Below are 20,712 nucleotides of genomic sequence, written 5' to 3' on the forward strand. Positions count from 1 at the left end.
AGTGTCATACTTCAACCTGCCATTATTACATCGACAGTTTTTCTTTTCCTTTTTTTAGACAATGTGGTAACATTTTCATTTACCTTACTAGTTTTGGCATGCTCTCTCACCTTCCTCAGAGTTTCTCAGCCGAGTGCTGAGACGTGTAATTTTTTTCAGCTGATGTTTTCAGATGCCATTATCACACTTAACATTTCTTCTTATCGTAAACTAATTTTCATGTGTACGTATAATGAATAAATGTCATTGTGTGTTTCCCCATTGCCACACTAGCAGAATAATGAAGTAAAACTAAATGATAGAATAAATAAATGCCTCTGTTAAACAGAGGAAAAATGCTAATAAGTGTAATCAGTTCATAGTGGATATTGTTCATTAAACACCTTAACTAGAGAGTCCATTTGAATGTGATTGGTAACAAAAACAGCGGCATCAATATATTTTATTACGTCTTTGTGTTTATGGGGATTAGAGTTCAAGTACACTCTGACATGAAGGGTGACGGATGTACTGTATGCATAATGGGGTGAAATAAAACTGATGATGGTGGAGATCCACTCAGTTTTATGCATTTCCTTCAAGGACAATACATGTTGAATTTTACCTCCGTAAAAACCTCTTATATACATGCCATTTTTACACTGAATGGCCTTCATAATGGTTCAACCTGAATAGTGTGTCGAATTCCAATTCCTAAACAAGTCTGCTCATTTTGTGGGTATGGAAAAAATATGCATCATTGCTTTGGGAGCGAAAAAATATTTTGAGTAGTGACATGCATGCATTATATTAGCTGTCAATAAAAACAAATGCAACACAGATGAAACACACTTTTAATTAATACATTCTCAAAAAATATAATTATTATAAATTCTAGACTTTTTTCTTACAAAATTAAGATATTTATGTAAAAGGATACTTCTTATTACTAGTCATAATCACATAATTACTATAAATTATACATCTTAATTCTTGTAAAATTGTCAATTTAATGTCTAAACCCAGTGTATTTGAAAGTCGCCTTAAAATACATTTATTCTATGTATTTTGACTAAGAATGAGGCTCAACTTGGTTTTAGTGTTTTATTTCATTTGCTGCTTTTGTTATTAATTTCTTTTAACTGTGTTTATTTTTATACGTTTGATTTTTACTTACTGTACGTATGTACAGACCTTTGTCGGCGGTCATCTATAAATTTGAGTAAATTACATATTCAAGACATCCATCACTTCTGTACAATAATCACTTCTTTCTTGTGACATTGCAGTTTGAAAAACAACACTGGTCAACTATAAAATTTACTTTAATGAACATTCTGCTTACTCCCCAACCCCCACCCCAGCCTTTCAACTGTCTACTTTTCAGTGTGGCCTAAATATGGAACAAAACAAATCACTTTAAAACAGGACCGCTTCAACTTGAATTGAACGCAAATCTGTTCCACATCTTTAATTATTAAGCAGAGCTGGCAAATTGTTATTTAATGTTGCTTGTTATTCCCGCAGTACGCCAGGGATGTTTTTGAGTAATCGAGCAGATGTTTTCATCTATTCAGCCAATATGTTGCATTAGTGCTGCACGCAGCCTCAGTTCTGTTAATCATTAGCATTCTTATTTGGATGGCTCACAGATCTCCTTTTTAGCCATGGAAATCTGACATTGTTTAAGCGCGTTATGATAATAACAATAATTCACTTCTCTTTTAAACACTGTATTGCAGCAATATTAAATTCCATTCCATCACAGTCCCCACTGGTGTGTTGCGCGTTGGAGTTGAACATGATCAATGTGATAAGGCTCACTCCTGAGATCTGTGCGTCCCTGGGAGAGCGGTGTGTAAGCGTACGTGAGTGTTTGTGTGTGTGGCTCATTCCCATCATCAACTTTCTCCTCCCTGATGAGCCCATTAGGTATCCCAGAACTGCCACCCAGGGGTCAACTTATTTGATTGACTCAAGTGAGAAAGAAAGCTTTTTTCGTTCTTCTCTTGTTCATCAATAATTGGCCAATCAGCCCCCCGAGTCTTTTTACCAGGCACTACACTGATTTGGGGGACATCTGCACTGCTTGCTCAATGTGAAAAATCACCTTTTTGCAACTTTTGTGGGTTTCCCACGGTGTGACTGCCAGCAATGACAATTGTTAAAATATTATCTCACATCATATACTAATCTCACTACCAATTGATTGTGCTTGCACAGAGCAACAGCTGGCTAATTAGACCGGCCCCTTTTCTGGGGGTGCTGGGGACTTTGACTTGACGTGCTTCCTGATCAGTAATTTTAGTTCAGATGAAATGAGAGCATAAAAATGGAATTTGGTCAGATCCAGGGTGACTTCAAGCATGATTTTTACTGTGTCGTGATTCTCCCTGCCTCGGTACGCAGCAGGAAAGTCCCTCTTTGCACACTTTTAATTAAAGAACTCCAACAGCACAGCACAGGAGGACAACCTTGACTCTGACTGCAATGTGATATACTTAGTAGGGCACAGACACAGTCTAATATGATATATTTTACAAGTATTGATACTTTCCATAAAGGTGGTATAAAATATTTGAAGAAAGTGAAAATGGTCACTTTTGATAGATGTCAGACTAAAATAATTTGAAAGATCAAAATCGTCACTTTTGATTGATTCCAGACTAAAATAATTTGGAAGATCAAACGGTCGAGGTATATATTATAGTCTAGAAACTGTGGTACGAAAAATACTAAAAATATAAAATAAGAGAAAATAAAAATACTAAGGAATGACAACAATTGGCAAAAAATAAAGAAATCCATGAAGATTGAAATAAAAGGAAGAAAATGCAGAAATTCACAAAAAAGTTGGCAAAAAGGCATTAAATAGTGTTTGTATTCTGTAATCAGAAAGACAAAATAACTTTAGAATATCCAACAACATAACTGAAAAAAATAAAAACTTGGTTTTACCTTGCAGAGGAAGTTGATGTTGAAACCAAATGTTTGGGCATTCCTGGAGCCGGCGTTCATGTAGTTGCCGACCAGCAGCACCAACTCCAGCAGCTTCCTGAAGCCTTCGCTCTTTTTTACCTCCTCGCAGGCAAACGTCACGTTCATTATGTCGGGGCGAATGTTGTTCACTTGCTCCTCGAAGGTCAACTTGAAAAGGATGCCATTGAGACGCGGCCGCAGGAGCTTGACTGAACTCATCTGAGGATGCACATCAGATATACATCAATACAAAATGACAGTTAGATGTCAGTAATACAGAGCTCACTTATGGGCTATAAATATGTAAATTGGCTGTCCCAAGATGTGGATTATTTCTTTGGTCACTGTATAGAATAAAACAAGCCATCAAACTGATGAGTAAACAAGCCTTTCTCTCCGCTCTCAAACTCAGTGTCCAATGAATGCACTGAAACCACACTGTCAAATCAATAAAGTACCTCCACTACAATCTGGAAAAGGTTTGCTCTAATAACTTAATTTTGCCTCCACACAACTGTGCATCCATTCATTTTCTGAAACGCTTATCCTCACGAGGTTCGCGGGCAGGCTGGAGCCTATCCCAGCAGTCACTGGGCAGTAGGCGGAGTACACCCCAAAGCAGTTAATGTCCATATTTTAGCAGTAAAAAATTGTCAGCTCATCATTTGTTTTTTCCACGGTGCAACAGGCCACACCAACAAGCCAACACCAACTTGAAAGACCAAAAAAATCCTGCTTCCACCTTCCTTCTGTTGTGTGCACACGGATGCACTGTTTCTCCAAATAAAACCTTTACTGTTGCATGCAGACACTCACAGCCAACAACAAAGCACCTTTATTCTATAGCACCTATAATACATAAGGTAAATCAATGTGCTTCACACCACACCTAAAAGCATTTACAAACAGAACAGCTTTCAAAGGCAAAGGTAGGAGAACAAAATAAGCTAATTAAATTACTAAAATTGACATACCATGACAATGTTATAAAGTACAAACAAAAAATGACAGAAGACTTCATTTCTGTTGGCAACATTCCATTTGCCAGCAGCATAACAGCTGAATGCCATTCCACCATGTTGGCTTTGAAACCTGGGCTACAGTCACTGAACTGAATGCAGACGCCAGAGCCCTATTGAGAGGCAACTCTGACGTGGTGAAAAATAATTAGCAACTACCCATGAATCACCACAAATTATTACTGCATTCGGTCATTCTCAATCTTTGAAGAGGTTTTCAGCAATTGTCAGACAAATCCATTTAAAAATTCACTTCACAGGCTCTTTAAAGTAAATTGTATCCAAAAAGTTCTTCACATTTCCACACAACAGAAGAAAGTCCAAGACAACTTTACCCATCTAGGAGAAGCGGTTTCATTAGAGCCGTGGCTGAGCCTGGATGAGATGTTTGTCAAACACACACACACACGCGCACGCACGCACGCACACACACGTCTCCATCAGTTTAACAGATTCCTATACGATAAGCTTTAATGTCTCTTATTTCCCTTGAGAACTAAATAGCTTTGAAGTAAGAAGGTTCTTCATCAGCGTCGTGGTATATGATCACCAGACGGGTGAGATCATTTGGGAAAGCTGCCACCCCCACCGATTCATTAGACTTTACTAAAAGACAGAGGCCAACAACTTTCATTGAGTTAGGAAGAGGAAATTAAAGAGCACCATGCATGTGCCCCTGGGTCCAACTTCTTTATGAAAGAGCTCAATGTGACTATCATGATGGAAAGGTATACAACAAAGGTGCCTAAACTGGAGATCATCTACTGTACTTAAGCATGTACAGAAACCCAATTTTTAGCATCTTTGAGAGGCTACACATATCTCTACAGGTGCTGTTTTGTTAAAATAAAACGGATGTGTTCGATTGTGTGCATTGTTTTGTGTTTTCAGGCCATCTAAGGATTACACTCACCACAATGCCAAACTGCTCCGACTCCACCAGCTCTTCATATTCAGCCTTAAGTTCCGCTAATGATGACAGCTCATTCTGCTCCGGCAGATTTTTTATCAGGTTCTGCACACACAAAACAAACACATTTTGGACTAGGAGAACATAAAGTCACATTAAAAATTTCAATTTCTGTCAATCTCATCTCAAAGACAATGATGCGTCCCATGCACTAAATCAACTTACCTGCTTCAATAAGCTGCTACATTTTAGACCTTTATGATGTATTATGTCATAAACAACCATTAAGTTGTGACCTGGCTGAACTGGATGCAATATGAACAAGTACTTGTGAACAAAAAAGATGACGAGATGAAGATGGTGGAAAATTGAGCCATGTTTTCTGCAAATGTCCGTCCGTCCATCCATCCATCCATCCATCCATCCATCCATCCATCCATCCATCCATCCATCCCGCTTGTCCGCACGGGGGTCGCGAGCGTGATGGAGTCTATCCCAGCAGTCATCGGGCAGTAGGCGGGGGACACCCTGAACTGGTTGCCAGCCAATCGCAGGGCACACAGAGACGAACAACCATTCACATTCACACCTAGGGGCAATTTGGAGTGTTCAATCAGCCTACCAAGCATGTTTTTGGGATGTGGGAGGAAACCGGAGTGCCCGGAGAAAACCCACGCGGGCCCGGGGAGAACATGCAAACTCCACACAGAGAAGGCCGGAGGTGGAATTGAACCAACAACCTCCTAACTGTGATGTGGTTGTGCTAACCAGTGCGTCACCGAGCCGGCCTGCCAAGTGATTCGTTTAAGGGGAATTTTCTCAGGGGGGTTTATGAGTTTCTACTCTTATTTGATGACAAAATGGGAACTCAGAGGCCCAGTCAAAGTCTGGACCTAAAGTCAATAGAAATGTTTGCCAGTTTTCGGTTCTTATGGGTGTAGAAAAATATTCAAAACCCATAAGTGGGTTGCAGAGCTATTTATAGTTAAATAATGTCCTTGAAAGACATTTACACCTCCCATCTCACCCGTAAGGCGACCACGATTGTGAGTGATGTGAGTCACCCCACTCACTCTTTGTTTGATCTTCTGCCCTCTGGGAAGAGGTACAGGAGCCTGCACTCCCGCACCACCAGACTCACCAACAGCTTTATACTCCAGGCTGTTAGGATCCTGAACTCTCTCCCCCTTTCTGCGTAGCGTCCTGTACTTTGCGCTATGCTTACTTTCTGCTGTATGCACACTGGCTCAGTTTTGCTCCTCTTATTGTGTTATTTGTTTATTATTTATTCATCACTCATATTATTTATTTATTATTTATTATTTGTGCCTTCTTGTTTTTATTTTGTGTCGTCTACTTGTATGTCTATCGTGTACTATGTCTCGTCACCGTGGGATAGAGGAAACGGAATCTCGGTTTCTTTGTGTGTCTTGACATATGAAGGGATTGACAATAGAGCAGACTTTGACTTTGAAAAAAATAAATACATAGAAAAGAAAAATGCAGGGGCTCCTCAGTGTACAACGGTACAGACATACGCAAAATAATTGTTACTGACATCAGTTTGTTATTGAGGTGCTCTGAAAGGCACTTTGAACATGGAGACTAAGCATTTGTAGTTAAAATACTATACAAATATGTTTTAAAGGTGCTTTTTAAACAGTATATTTTCTTAATTGTTCTTAATGTTTACGCAACGTCTATTCATATCACTAGTGCAGTGCTTCTCAATTATTTTCTGTTACGCCCCCCCCTAGCAAGAAGAAAACTATTCGCGCCCCCCCTCTCCACCGTGACTATCCTAACTTGTCTTGTAAGTCGTAAAATGTTGCACTGTCGCAAACGTGACAGAAGTAACAATGAGAGCGCCACTGCCCCCTGCTGTAGTAAACGCGCAATTACCCTTTATTTAAGGGGGGGCGCGCCCCACTATTTGAGAAGCACTGCACTAGTGTTAGCTCCAACAAAGCAACAATTGAGAAGCAGCGCAGTAGACAGTTGTGACACAAGTTCAGCAGTTACTGCAGCTGTATAAGTAGTAGTTATGAACGTTGTATGACAAACAAAAGAATTGTTGATGACTTATTTCTGGACTGGCAATTAGCTGATTAACCCTAATCCTATGTCAACCTTTTGATCCATGGCTCATATCTTTAAGAAATCCACCTCAAATTATTGTTATACTCATCAGTTCTTAACATCTGTGAGCCAAATCAAGTTTTAACTTTTGATCATATTTGATCATATATGCAATATCCAAATCATTTTTCATATGTATTTTTGAATGACAAAGAAGGGTCTTCTCTTTCTTCTTGGGTCTTGTGTTTTTCAGCCTGAATAACAAACACCATCTCCTAAACCTTTTTAGCAGCCATTCCAGGTACAACTGCACTGGAGTCTTAGGCCACTAATGATGATGTCTCTGTTCTTCCCTTGGGGGACTGAGCAGCGTAAAAGGCAATAAAACAAGACTTGAGACGTCACTGGGAGGGAGTCATTATTGCAAATGCTTCTGGTGACGCTCCAATTAGAGCCTTGATAATGAGACCTGCGATAATATCACTAGAATCAGATTCAATTGCCATTTAGAGAAAAAAATAAAATATTTGTGTGAAATTGATTTGTAATTGACTGAGAATTACAAATTAATTAAATGATAACAGGCTGCGCATTTAGTCTTCTCCCATAGTTGAAAATAATTTATGCTGCGGATAATATATATACCGCTAATGAATGATAATTACTAGGGGTGTAACGATTCATCGATACACATCGATTAATCAATATAATGCTCTACGATTTATTGGCATCGATGCTCAACGTAAACATCGATTTATAACGCCGTGTTTGACCTCGGACATTAGACGCAACTTTATTTTGAAATCCAGTTCATTGTTGCTTGCTTCCTCTTTCCGGGAGCAGTGCGCGGCGTTGTTGTGTTGTGAGCAGAGCAGGCACGTGAAAGGGGAGTCGACAACTAGTACACGGCTCCTGGGCTGGTGCTATGGCTAGTGTCCAAAAAGACGAGGAAATTTGCTCCCCTTTAGGCTTCAAGTCATTCGTTTGGAAGCACTTTGGATTCCAAAGAAAAGATGGCTCAACGGACAAGACACATGCAGTTTGTAAATCCTGCCATGCGGTGATCAAATATTCATGGAGCACAAATCTCTATATTTATATTTAAAGAAAAAACACGACATCAAAGTTCAGTGTTAAAACATTTTGTATACTACAATACTCTTGTAATTTCCTAAATAAAGAGTTTGCAGTACCTTGTTGATTTTGCGTATGAATTGTTATAAATCAGGATATTGTTCTATATTTTTTATTTAAAAAATATATATCGATCGTAGAGCACTATATCGTGATATATCGTGAATGAATCTCAGCAGGCTTTAAGATATCGGCAAATATCGTATCGTAGTTCTTTGTATCGATATAATATCGTATTGTGACAAAACCCGCGATTTACACCCCTAATAATTACTCATACCAAGCTTTGAATTCATACACAGTACCTGTTGAAATCTCGACAAGTGAGTTGGTTTAATATCGACGGGAATAGAACAACTCATGTGAATTGCAAATATGTTTGTAATGAAGCCAATATAAATGCGAGTATGGAAAACAACAAGTGCAGTCATAAAAACCATGAGGTAATGTGCTGCTGTCTATCTTTTTTCCTCAATTTTAGGGGTTGATAGCTTGTGAATTATTATCTGTCACCTTGTCCAAAAATGATCATTAAAAATGCTCCATAAAGAGTTAGCTTTCATTAAAGCATAGTCTTGTATTGTCGGCATAGGAAGCCAAAACAAATTTGTAATAGAAAGGAAATGTTTCCATTCTTTATAAAAAACAAAACAAAAAAAAGACAAAGCTTGGGCCATTTTCATGTGATGCAGTTATGAATTTTAACACAATCCAATTTGAACTTAATTTCGATTAATGTTCAGTCATCTAATTTCAGAAAGCCTTTGATACACACATCTGGAATTTAAATTATATACAATAACGGTCAGGTTAGGTTTCTTGGTAAAATATTAATTAGCTAATAACAATACTCAGTTTTCATTGAAAATACAATATTTAATTAACTATAGACAATAAACATGGTCTGTTTTCATTCATGTAAATTTTACTTTTAATATTAGGACAAAGACAAGACCACAAGAACAAATATATTGTTGGGTCAAATGATAAAACACCTTAAAATAAGGACACTACAATGTCATTTTTTCAAATCTAAATGTCATTTTAGATCCTTTAGAATTGTACCAGTCTACCTACTATATTAAGGTGGTGAGTGAACATGCAAACACACAAACCAGACCATGCCTATTCATGATGAGGTAAACTGTGGAGGAGGAACAAATAATTAAAAGAAGCCTGTCAGACTGCTTCAGTTGAGTGCGTGTGAAGAAGAAACAGAGAAAGATGAGGTAGTGAATAATCAAATCCGGTGTGAGCTCCTCATTCCATTCGTCTGTTATCTTGTTAATTATAAGGAACCCCGTAGAGCTCCGTTGACACAAAAGCAGCTCCATATGTGCCGCAAAGTAGGGGGGACCGTGCGATGGTGCTGGGCCAGACTGCTCACCACAGGCCTCCAGACACGCAAACACATACAGGCAACCCTACACGGTAGCAGGAAAGACCACTGTAAGCGCATATGCAACAACAAACATTCACCAAAGGCCTTGGCACCGCATACAGTAACAGCACATACAGGAAGCAAAGCAATCAAAGAAGCAAACCGTAAACAACACAACCTACACTGTAGAACGAACGAACGAACGAACGAATGAATGAATGAATGAATGAATGAATGAGTTAGTAAGTAAGTAAGTAAGTAAGTAAGTAAGTAAGTAAGTAAGTAAGTAAGTAAGTAAGTAAGTAAGTAAGTAAGTAAGTAAGTAAGTAAGTAAGTAAGTAAGTAAGTAAGTAAGTAAGTAAGTAAGTAAATAAATAAATAAATAAATAAATAAATAAATAAATAAATAAATAAATAAATAAATAAATACAATACAATACAATACAATACAATACAATAAGCGCCTACCACAAGTGTGAGAGTGAGTGATAAGTGAAAGTTGCAGCCGACTGTCACTTATATAATGTGTGTACTGTGTGTGTTGATTGAAGTGAAAACTTTGGAGATGTTTCCTGCAACACCTGGATTGTGAAAGCAATTGAAAAAATGTGTGAATGCAAGACTGATTAGGTGAGGAGAAAATCATATATATTACGTTAAACTACAACCTATAGAGCGGTGGTTCTCAAATGTTGTGATCTAGGACCAACAACTATATAAAAATGTCACACATAATTTAATAACTTAAACTGTAAATACATTCATGTACATTATTTACATATGTTGAGGAAACTTTAGATCTCACTAACACTAAAAACCTTTTGCTTCATTAACACTAACAAATCTATGATTTAGTTTTGTTTTTCCCCAACCGCATATAGAGTTGATTTTAGTATACATATTTGATGATCACAAGCTGAAGTAGCCCCCTTCTTCCATCCATTTTACTGTGTGGCCCTCAGTGGTGTTTAAGGAATGTATTAGCTCGTAAGTAGAATTTCAAACTGCAGTTGTACTTACATATTGTAACACCCACAAACAGCAGGTGAGAATGTAGTGCTACGCACATAAAATGTTTCAGCGACGAAAAAGAATCAAGCGCGTTATGAAAATCCATAAAACATCAACTCGCTTACCAAACTTACTTACACCATTCCCAGCAATAATACTGAAACGATGAGAATGGCCAAAGTTCTTTGAGATGCTTTCAGAGGTCCGTTTAATCGATATGTCGTTTCTCACAGCAATACATTCTTTATTGAATTGCCTCGAATAAACCAGAGTGAGAATGACTGGGGTTGAAAGCGGATAGCGTGCCTCTCTATTATCGTCTATGTAGTACCTACTATGGAGAAAGTAGCAGGTTTTGTGTCTGCCATGTGCTTGGCAGATGTGATCCGCTCCTTTTAATTCATCTCCCATTTGGAGAGACAAAGACACACACATGTTCTCTACTAGCGTTTTGTGATGAGGAACAAAATGGGACAGCCATCTCTCCGTTGCGACATAGCAGCAGGTTTCCTTCCTACCGCACACCAAATCAGGTGACGCTTCCGTTTGGAATCAATAAGCGAATAATAGAGCGACTAGAAGAGGTGCCAAACATCCATAATCCTGTTACTTTGAAACACTTGCAGAGAAAAGAACATTTCAAATGTTTAGTTTGCCTTTGTCTTGCTCTGTTCATCCTTAAAATTTAGCACAACAAAATACAGATTGTGGTTATGAAGAGCATCCACCTCATACCTCACTACAACCTTAATAATGCTGGGTTGAAAATAACCCAGTTTGGGTTAAAAGTTGGACTGAGCCAACTTATAATTGACCCAACTTCCTGGGTTGGTACATTTTTTTAACACAGCAGTTTAAAGAGTGTAGACAATTGGAACATTGACAGATGATGGACTTTATTTTCATGCGGGGTAGTCCAGGCTCACTGTGCGCAAGGGTGGAGGTTTATTTCTTTTGGTATTTTGCTTGACTTTGGACTGGTAGAATTGGACGTAAAGTGGCATACAGCTTTATGGATGAAGAGGACGTTTTATGGCCAATCCTTGCATCATTAATCATTTGCATTAAAGTAGGGCAGGTCAATCGTAAACTTGAGTATGCCATACCTGCCATTGCTGAAACAAAGAACAACCAATCAGTTGTTTGAACTCTGCCTCGCAGCTTGGAAGAGCAGCATACTAATCACTGTCTAAGTGTTAACAAACAAAACATTGAATTGGGCCAGGGCTCATATTTTGATGATATCCAACTTGAGACAAATTAGATACACTGTTATTTATTGTGAGCTGAGCATGGTGTCAAAGTTTGATAATCAATTTGAGATTGCTCTATGCAAGTCAGCCTGAGAAGAGCTCTGCCGTCAACTAATCATACTCGTGTGATATTGCTAATGTCTGAACATTTAATAAGTGAATCACAAAACACAAGCATCCAAAATGGTGATAGCAATTCATTAGTTTGAGAGCAAAATCCATATTTATTCTGTCACAGAATCACGTGTGTTTGTGTGATCACTCAAGAGTGCATTAGGGAATTTGGGCCATGGCTGCCATTCGCTAACGGACACTGCATATGATGCCATTTAAAAAAAAAAAAATCCTCATCTCCTCATGTATCTCTATCTTCCAAATAAGCACAATCTATTTAAAATGCCATTATCAAACTAGCATTGTTTGAGTTAAGTACGCTGTGCCAAAATAACCCCTAATTATACCCAAGGTGAACTCCAGCAGGACCAATGAACAGCCATACTTATCGCCATGGCCCACATGTGCACTTGTACATCATGCAAGTGACGTTCAGTGACATGCCAAGATGCTGCAATCACCTGTTACAATTGGGAACAAAATCTGGCACGGCCCAGAGCCTGCAAGCCAATGGGCAACTAGGTGTAATGATGGGCGGTTGGGAGGGAGCCTGGGGGACGGAGCTGGGTGGAGCGGAGGCATACATATGGATGAGAGATGTCCGAATGATTGACAAGAGAGATAAACAATAACAACAAGTGAGACTGGTGCAACAGGCTCCCATGAGACTCGGCGGGAAAGGTTGTTGCCATGGTGAAGGTGAAGCAAGGAAAGGTGAGTCCGTAATCTGACAAGCCTTCACTGACATTATTGTGAAACAACCAGCATGTTAGAACTGTATGCTGTGTCACGCCCCACCCCCTTTTTTTTAATGTTTGTCTTCTATTTTTGGCACATTTATAATCTTACTAACCCAAGAGTGGATTAACTCAGACAAGCAAGGATTAGCACGATTAAAACGCGAAGGATCATTTTAATACGCTTGACTGAGATCAGTGAAAGGGCATTCCTCATACTATGAGATTTATGACAAGTGGTCAGAATGTCATGTTCATACATGCTAATAAGAGGCTGCTGTCAGTCGAGTGAACTTTTTGGTGCTAGCACAAGAGGTACAACTGTAAAAGCTCTTGCAACTTTTATTTTCCTCTCCATCTGGCCTAAGTGGGTTGCTTTCATGTCTTATATGTAATTAATGTCAATGTCTACTAAATATTTTTTGCAGGCAGCATTGTGAGACAGCTGTTGCCGATGGATTTTACCATGATGGTTTCCTTGAAGACTGTAGGCAAGTCTCATTTAAAGTGACACACATTTCCCTGTGTGCTTGTCAAATTATTACCCCGATACCAATTGTCAACACACATGTTGGAATAGGATTTGCACATTTCTACAGCCAAACACAACAGAAAGATACTAATAAAAGGTCATTAAAGCTGAAAGCAGCAATGAATGAATGATCAAAATGTAGTATGTTATGCTTATCCCATATTAGCTGGCAGAGAAAAAAAAGGCTGTTGTGTGGACCATCTGTCAAATTTACCTGGTAACAATTGGAGCTCATGGTTTTCCAGCTATGAGTGGATTTTAGGGGGGTTGTGATTGAAACCCCTAAAATCCATTAACTGTTTCTGTACCATACATTCTCACTGTTTTACCACACAGAAATTTAGCATTGAACAGGGGTGTGTAGAGTTTTGATATCATTGTCTAATTATTATGACAACTGAAGAATAATTTGTCTTAGCGCCTATGCCAACAAGTGTTTTATTGATTGAAAGAATTGATTGAAGAAATGTGAGAAGCTTCTCTGCTCTTCAATTTGCACAACACTTCAGAAATCCGGATTAGTCTTTTAGAGATGTGGTGCAGTGCTAGTCATTAGCCTCTACTTTTCAAAAGGAGATGTGGAGGTGGGGGCCATTTAAAATACAATCGCAAACATTAAACATTAAGAGCCCACTATGATATCCTACAAAACAAGCCCCCAGGGCAACATCATCCACTGACAAGGATTAGGTCACCAACCACGCGTGCACGTCCAAACAGGGCACTTAAACATTCAGTGACAAGTCCCCCATGCCGACTCAACCAGTCTGGGTAAACATGAGGTAAGCAATCTCGTGTGTCAGTTGATGGAGTCGTATCGATCTTCTGCTTGTGCATCGGGTGTCAACATTTATGTTGCAATAACTTTGAAAATTGAGTTGCTGTGATTCATATTACTGTTGTTTGACTTTGCACTGGGTCTCGCTTGCTGAGGTCAGTCTTGAGGTGATCAGTGATGTGACGTGGAAATGTCTGAAATGAAGCACCTTTGGGACACTGTGATCACAGAAATGCAGTGTCCCCAGAAGTTGTTGATTGATTTATAAGATGCATGCAGAAAGCTAACTTGATGGATTTCCCGAAAAGATCACAAGCAGTTGAGGATCAAGCTTTGATTTATAGGCTTGATTTCAACTGACTGGTCATGATTCAAATAGAGTGCATTATTTAAAGGTCAGAAAATATGTAAGTTGTGAGACTTGATGTAAAACAGAAACCATGTTGGATTAGGCACCTCGGGAAAAAGAAAACACGAGTAAAAGAAGTAAAGGTAGGGACCTCAGGCAACTGGAGAAACATTTCTGTTTTATTCTGTTCTATTCTGGATTTTTGAAGTTTTAACTGAAAATAAATTCCAAGAAATCAAGCAAACTGATATCATTTAGTGTTACAGTAACATTTTATTACACATTAGTCACACTGCCTATGTAGCATCGGGGCAAGCGTCCGCATTTTGACAATCCTAATGATAGCTTTGTTTTGCTAGCAGTGCTACTTTGTTAAAGTTGAACAGTTCTCTGTGACTATTTATCAAAACACCATGCACAATAATCAATCTGACTCTTTTCAGTCTGGTTTTAGAGCTAATCATTCCACTGAGACAGCACTTGCTAAAGTGACTAACGATCTCCTCATAGCTATGGATTCAAACACTTCATCTGTATTGTTACTACTCGATCTTAGTGCTGCCTTCGACACTGTAGACTTCGATATTTTATTAGGGCGTCTTAAAAGTTGTGTTGGTATTTCAGGGTCAGCATTAGGCTGGTTCCATTCCTATCTGTCAGACAGGACGCACCGAGCGGTCCATGGCAATACGTCCTCTGAGCTCTTTAATGTTACGTGTGGTGTCCCACAGGGAGCGGTGCTCGGACCAATTCTATTTAATATTCATATGATTCCGCTTGGGGACATAATACGTAAATATAATATTAGTTTTCAATGCTACGCGGATGACACCCAATTATATATGCCGTTATCGATGACAGATCCGCGGGATTGTTGTAATCTTGAGGCGTGCCTTGCGGAGATCAAGCAATGGATGTCTCTCAACTTCCTTCGTCATAACCCAGGTAAAACTGAGATGTTGATAATTGGTCCAACTCGTTATCAACACTTATTTAAGAGAACCACTATAACTATAGATAACCGTACTATCACTCAGAGCGATACTGTAACTACTCTCGGGGTAATATTTGACCAAACACTCTCCTTTCAAAAGCACATTAAGAATATAACCAGAATTGCGTTTTTTCCCCTTCGTAATATTGCAAAGATTCGTCCGATCCTCTCGACCGGTGATGCGGAAACTATTATACATGCGTTCGCCACGTCGCGCCTGGACTACTGTAATGTATTATTCTCTGGTCTTCCTAAGTCCCGCATCAAAAGTCTACAGGTCGTATAAAATGGTTGTTCTTTATGTTCTGTCTCGTAACCTTCGTTCGCAAAACGCTAGTCTTTTAGCGACAACGAGGGCCAAGAAAATGTCTGCAGGAGCATTTTCTATTCGGGCTCCAAAGCTTTGAAATGCTCTACCTATGGATATTAGAACTGCTACCTCAGTAGAAACATTTAAGACACGTTTAAAGACACATTTCTATGATATGGCCTTTAATTAACCTGTAGTGGCCGATTCGGCTGGAGTTTGTTTTTGAGACTGCTTGTGATTTAGGGCTATACAAATAAACTTGACTTGACTTGACTTGCACTTTCATAATTGCATGCCATTGTGAAGGACCAGGTTAGAAAATTGCACTTATGCACATCAGTGAGAGGGCACAGCTATGGTCAGAGAGTTGGTGGGTGGCGGGCGGTTATTAGTGAAGTGAGGCCACATTTAAATCTTGCCAGCAGTTTTACAAGTACAAACTCCCAGTTTAATAATACATGTTGCTGTTATTATGTTTGTTAAATGCGGATTGGTCATCATAACACCAGCTACCGGTATTTCTTTCCCCTTGGGCAAATAAGCAAAAAGAGGAAGAGGTATTTATTTATTTATTTATTTTTTTTGAGCAAAAAAGCTGTACCGAAGCAGTCCAGAAAATAATGACAGGTCATTGGCTTGGCCATGCCATGAATAAAAGCAATGGCAGAGATAGACTATGCGATTCAAGCGATTCCCTGAAACACAAACACAATAGGATTGGTATTCTACCAATGATAAGTGTCAGACCATCAGACTGATAACACTCTTCCCACTTTAACGTTACTTAGCCATGTATGATGTTATATATGTAAGCTGTGTATTTGATAGAGCTGACCTGATACACAGGGGTGACCCTGTCTACCGACACGGTAGATCTTGTCGGCAAATGAGATATGAGGGGTGGTGGGACTGCACACAAATGTCTGCCAGTTTGCCCATACGCACGAACCTTACCCCATATTTATCGCCTGGGTGATAAATGACACAATTTGGCCGTGTGCACCCAAGGCAGAGGGCATAATTGACATATTCGTTCCATTTGCATGTAGTGTAAATATGTTTGTACACAGGCTGGATGGGGAGGGATGGCAACGAGGTTTGGTTGGAGCATATGTGGAATTGCAGGCATTCAAATTGAGTTTGGATGAATGGCAAGCACCCGAGAGTCTGTCTGGCAGCATTCAGGCATGGGTACATCATCTCGGAGGCATTGATGGGCCCTAATACAGAATAAGGAGAGCCAATCAACTCCTATCTATCCATTCTGCCAGGGTGACATATTGTGGGGGTACATCAAGGCCAATGCACTGCCACATTCTGCTGACAAATCATTACATTAGACATGTCGCCAGAGAAGGAGGATAATATGATTGAGTCCCAGAGTTTTAGATGCATTACGAACAGCCCTCTCTTCCTCGATTCCTTCCATTTTGGCTGTTACTTTCATTAATCAGTTTCCCCAGCCAGCTTGTCACAGAGCTGATGGAGGTTACTCTCATCGCAACATAACAAGCAAGAGTTTTGAAGTGAACAGAGATGGGTAATGAGTGATTTTGTCAGGTTTTCCCAAACGATTAGTTGGGGATTATTTACCAGACGGTTATCTTATTTTAGCGCACGCTACCAAGCATAACAGAACACGTATGCATTTAAAACTTTACCATTGGCGGGAAAAACACCTTACGTTCTGCCATTGGCCAGTATATGGCAAGGAATATTTGATGTTAAAGTTAGTTATTGAAAAAGATAACCTTCTACGTAGGTTGACGTGGCTTCACGTCAGCTGCATATCTACAATCCAAGTTGTTTTGGGAAAAAAAAGAAAAGTGAGTACGAAGCTTGGTAAAGGGCTCGAGACAAGATATGGTGTAGATAAAGCGCTACATCAGTACACTCCATTTACCATTGTGATCAAGTTGGACTTTGGACATTTGTTGGATGTGTTTTTTGGAAACGTACAGTCAATGAACCATGTGAATGGATTTGGTATCCAGTGATGAAATGGTCAACAACTATCCAAACACAGATTTTACCATGAGTCCATGTGTATTTGTAATTCCGTATAATCCAGCCAATTCCACCATTACAGATACTTTAACAATAACAGAATATGTTGCATCCTTTGTGAATAATTGTGAAATGATTTGTTGCAACCTACATTATATCTTTAACCAATTTGTGAGTGTTTTGATTTGGACTCTTTCTTTTGGCATAAATGAGTGTTCAAGAAAAGTAGGCAACCGGTATTAACGATGGCAACATTTGAAGGAGCACAGTAGGAGTATCTGGCACCTTTCCACCTCGTAATAACAGAAGGTAGGGGAAAGATCAACGGCTAAATTGTCTTTCACCTTTGCAAAGCAGTCTCATACTGTTCAATCTTTATTTTCTGCTCGATTAGCAGCAAATTAAAGGTTATCACAACTCAACAAAGACCCAGTAGGGGTGGTCGGTGGATAGGCTACTATTAAACCTATTGACAGTTTGAAGTGCACAATGATGCACCTTTACCCCACATGCACACTTGTGTTGAGTTGAGAAACACCAAAAACAGCAAAAACTGGGCAAAAAGAAGTAGTCTTTAGCAAGCCCATCAATCATGCTTTAAGACAAAAGGTTGGAAGAAAAGAGGGTGGGGTTGTGGAGACTTTGCCAAGCTCTGTCCTTCATCATCCATTATGAGAAAATGAATGTGGGGTCTCCACGGTCCAGCGGACAATGAGGAGACCGTCTTGTGCCAAACGCAGATCATAGCACATTTTAAATGGGGTCGCCAAGCTCGTGGAGAGAGAGAGAGAGACCAGACACCATTTGTTTAAACTATCTGGGGTTCCACATTTAATAGAAATAGTTAAAGGTCACTTCATATTTTCCTAATTTAGACCTGCTCTTAAGTGTCATAAAAAACATGTCTATGACATTCCTTTGTCAGAAATATCCCAAAGATCAATAAAAACACTTTTTTTACACTTGTACTGTGAACTTAGCCTGTTTTTGTAGTTGTTCTCAAAACCAAATTGCCAAATTAATCTTGCTAAACTGTGTGAGGATCTGTGCATGTGGCACATGCAGAGGACACAGTGCCCAATACAAAAGCAAGATCAGAAATGGGAAAAGCAGCTAACAGAGAAACATTTTGCTCAACAATAACAAAGTTGTGCAATTTCACTTAATAGGTGGCAATCAACTCTAGTTGTATCCAAGCAACAACAAAACAAGCAAAACTCCCATAATACATTGCTCTTTAAGGCAACGGCATGACGTGATGTTCATAAATTGTGAGAAACGGACTCCTCTGAGTCAGATATAAAAATATGAATCCGAACAGAAGATTACCGGTAGCCTGTATCTCAATTTTGGTCTTCATTTTGAAATATTTACTTTAATGTTTTAATTATGCTTCAAACAACCACGCAAAACAGTATGTCACCTGTTAATAACTGACTGCCTGTGTCAATGAATGAGATATATAGAAATTCATCTATTATTGGATTTAACGAAGAAAATAATTTAAAAAAAGACAACTAAAATGGAAAATATAATAATATATATATATATATATATATATATAATAATAATATTGTTTTGTTTTCTATTCGTCACATGCAGGTGGAGTGGGGGCGGGGGGCATGGAGGCTCTGTATCTCCTCCTCTAATGCACTAATGTCCTAATAAGGAGCAATATAGTGTCTATGTGTTGGAAGGAGGGGACGGACACACTGCGAAATATCTGTCTTACCTGGATGAGTGACTCGCTCAGTCGTTCCTCGTCCACCTGAAGCACAATTTCTCGGATCTCTTCATAAGGCAGGCGGAACGAGCCCAAGAAAATTGCTGTTGAGACGGAAAGAAAGAAGGGGAGAACGCAATTTCCTTTTTGTTCTGTTGGACCGTCAGTTTTGAAAGAAAAAGAAAGAAAAAAGCTAACATGTCACTCGTGGGAACAAAGTGTTACAGTTGAGAGTCGTGTGAGTATGATTGTGTGTTTGTGTGTGTGTGTGTGTGCCCGTGTGTGTGTGTTTGGGTTAATAACAACCAGACCTTGAATAAACACCTCTTTCCTTTTGGCAGTCGATATTACTGTTCGATTGCAATCAATATTATTATTATAATCAATATTATTATTATTATTATAGCACTATGCCTGAAATCAAAATGTGTGGTGGTTGACAAAACAAACATCACCCATAGAGCTGTCATGGCATCTGGAAGGTTGAAGTTTAGTTCAGAGTTAAATGAGAGCGAGCGACAAGTCTTAAAGACGTTTTAACTGTAAAGAATTAGTGATTGAAAAAAAAAAAAAATTCGTCCGCTCAGAAGAGTGACAGGAGCTGAAATATAATATAGACGAGCTATTGCATGTATTCTGAAAACATAATTAGTTTTTTAATGTCACATATCAAATTAGTTTTAATAATTATCATAGTAGTTTTAATAATTATCAAATTATTTCTATTGTTAGTGGGTGATACAGTGGTGCACATGTTAGCACGTCCGCACGTTCCAATTCATAGCTTGCGGGTTTGATTCCGGCTTTGGGCCTTCCCGTGTGGAGTTTGCATGTTCTTCCCATGCTTGTGTGGGTTTTCTCCAGGTACGATGATTTCCTCCCATAGTGCATTTGACAGATAACGCTTCGCTTTTGAAAAATCCCTCTCTTTAAGACGCCTTTATACGCCTGTGTTTAAGTAATTAAATGCCCTGGGTCATCGTTTGTAGAAATATGTCACCCACTAGGTGTTTTCCTCTCTTTAAATGAGATTCCCACAGTAAGTGTGAGAGTTACAGGTGATTCCAGCTTAAAGTTATATACTGTATTAATCCTGGGTAACATCAATTAAAAGATGCCATTTTGGTTCAGCTGCTTCTACACTGTTGTTTGTGATGCCAGGTAGAACACAACACATTAGTTCTCGTCAAATTGTACCCTAGTGGCATTGACAACTGTGGCATTAATTATGGACTGATGGCTATTGCAATCACTGTCACTTCAACTAGAACATGTCATCCTTAAACAGTGAAATGGCTGGTTGAGGGGGCTCCATTAAAAGACCCCATGTTCTGTATGCCAAACAAGCTTCAATTTCACATGGCAAATCGTAAAGCCAACTGTCATTAGAGGGGTCCAAACCTCTTGTTGCTTCATATTTCAA

The 20,712-nt window shown here is 39.1% G+C and overlaps 1 protein-coding gene across 10 annotated transcripts in view; it reads right to left on the reverse strand.

The window, feature by feature from the left end:
- The window catches only part of diaph2 (diaphanous-related formin 2), a 314,194-nt gene that overhangs the window by 118,177 nt on the left and 175,305 nt on the right, over positions 1-20,712 (reverse strand). For all 10 annotated transcript variants that reach the window (XR_009713933.1, XM_061273960.1, XM_061274039.1 and 7 more), the window contains 3 exons: positions 19,299-19,393; positions 4,891-4,992; positions 2,938-3,177 (listed from right to left, as the gene is read on the reverse strand). Coding sequence is in view for 9 of the 10 variants with exons in the window: in XM_061273960.1 (XP_061129944.1) it covers positions 2,938-3,177; positions 4,891-4,992; positions 19,299-19,393 (437 nt within the window). In the remaining variant the exon portion in view is untranslated. The remainder of the gene's footprint in view (positions 1-2,937; positions 3,178-4,890; positions 4,993-19,298; positions 19,394-20,712) is intronic.

Source organism: Syngnathus typhle, linkage group LG1 (genome assembly GCF_033458585.1).
Source record: "Syngnathus typhle isolate RoL2023-S1 ecotype Sweden linkage group LG1, RoL_Styp_1.0, whole genome shotgun sequence".
NCBI classification, from domain to species: Eukaryota; Metazoa; Chordata; class Actinopteri; order Syngnathiformes; family Syngnathidae; genus Syngnathus; species Syngnathus typhle.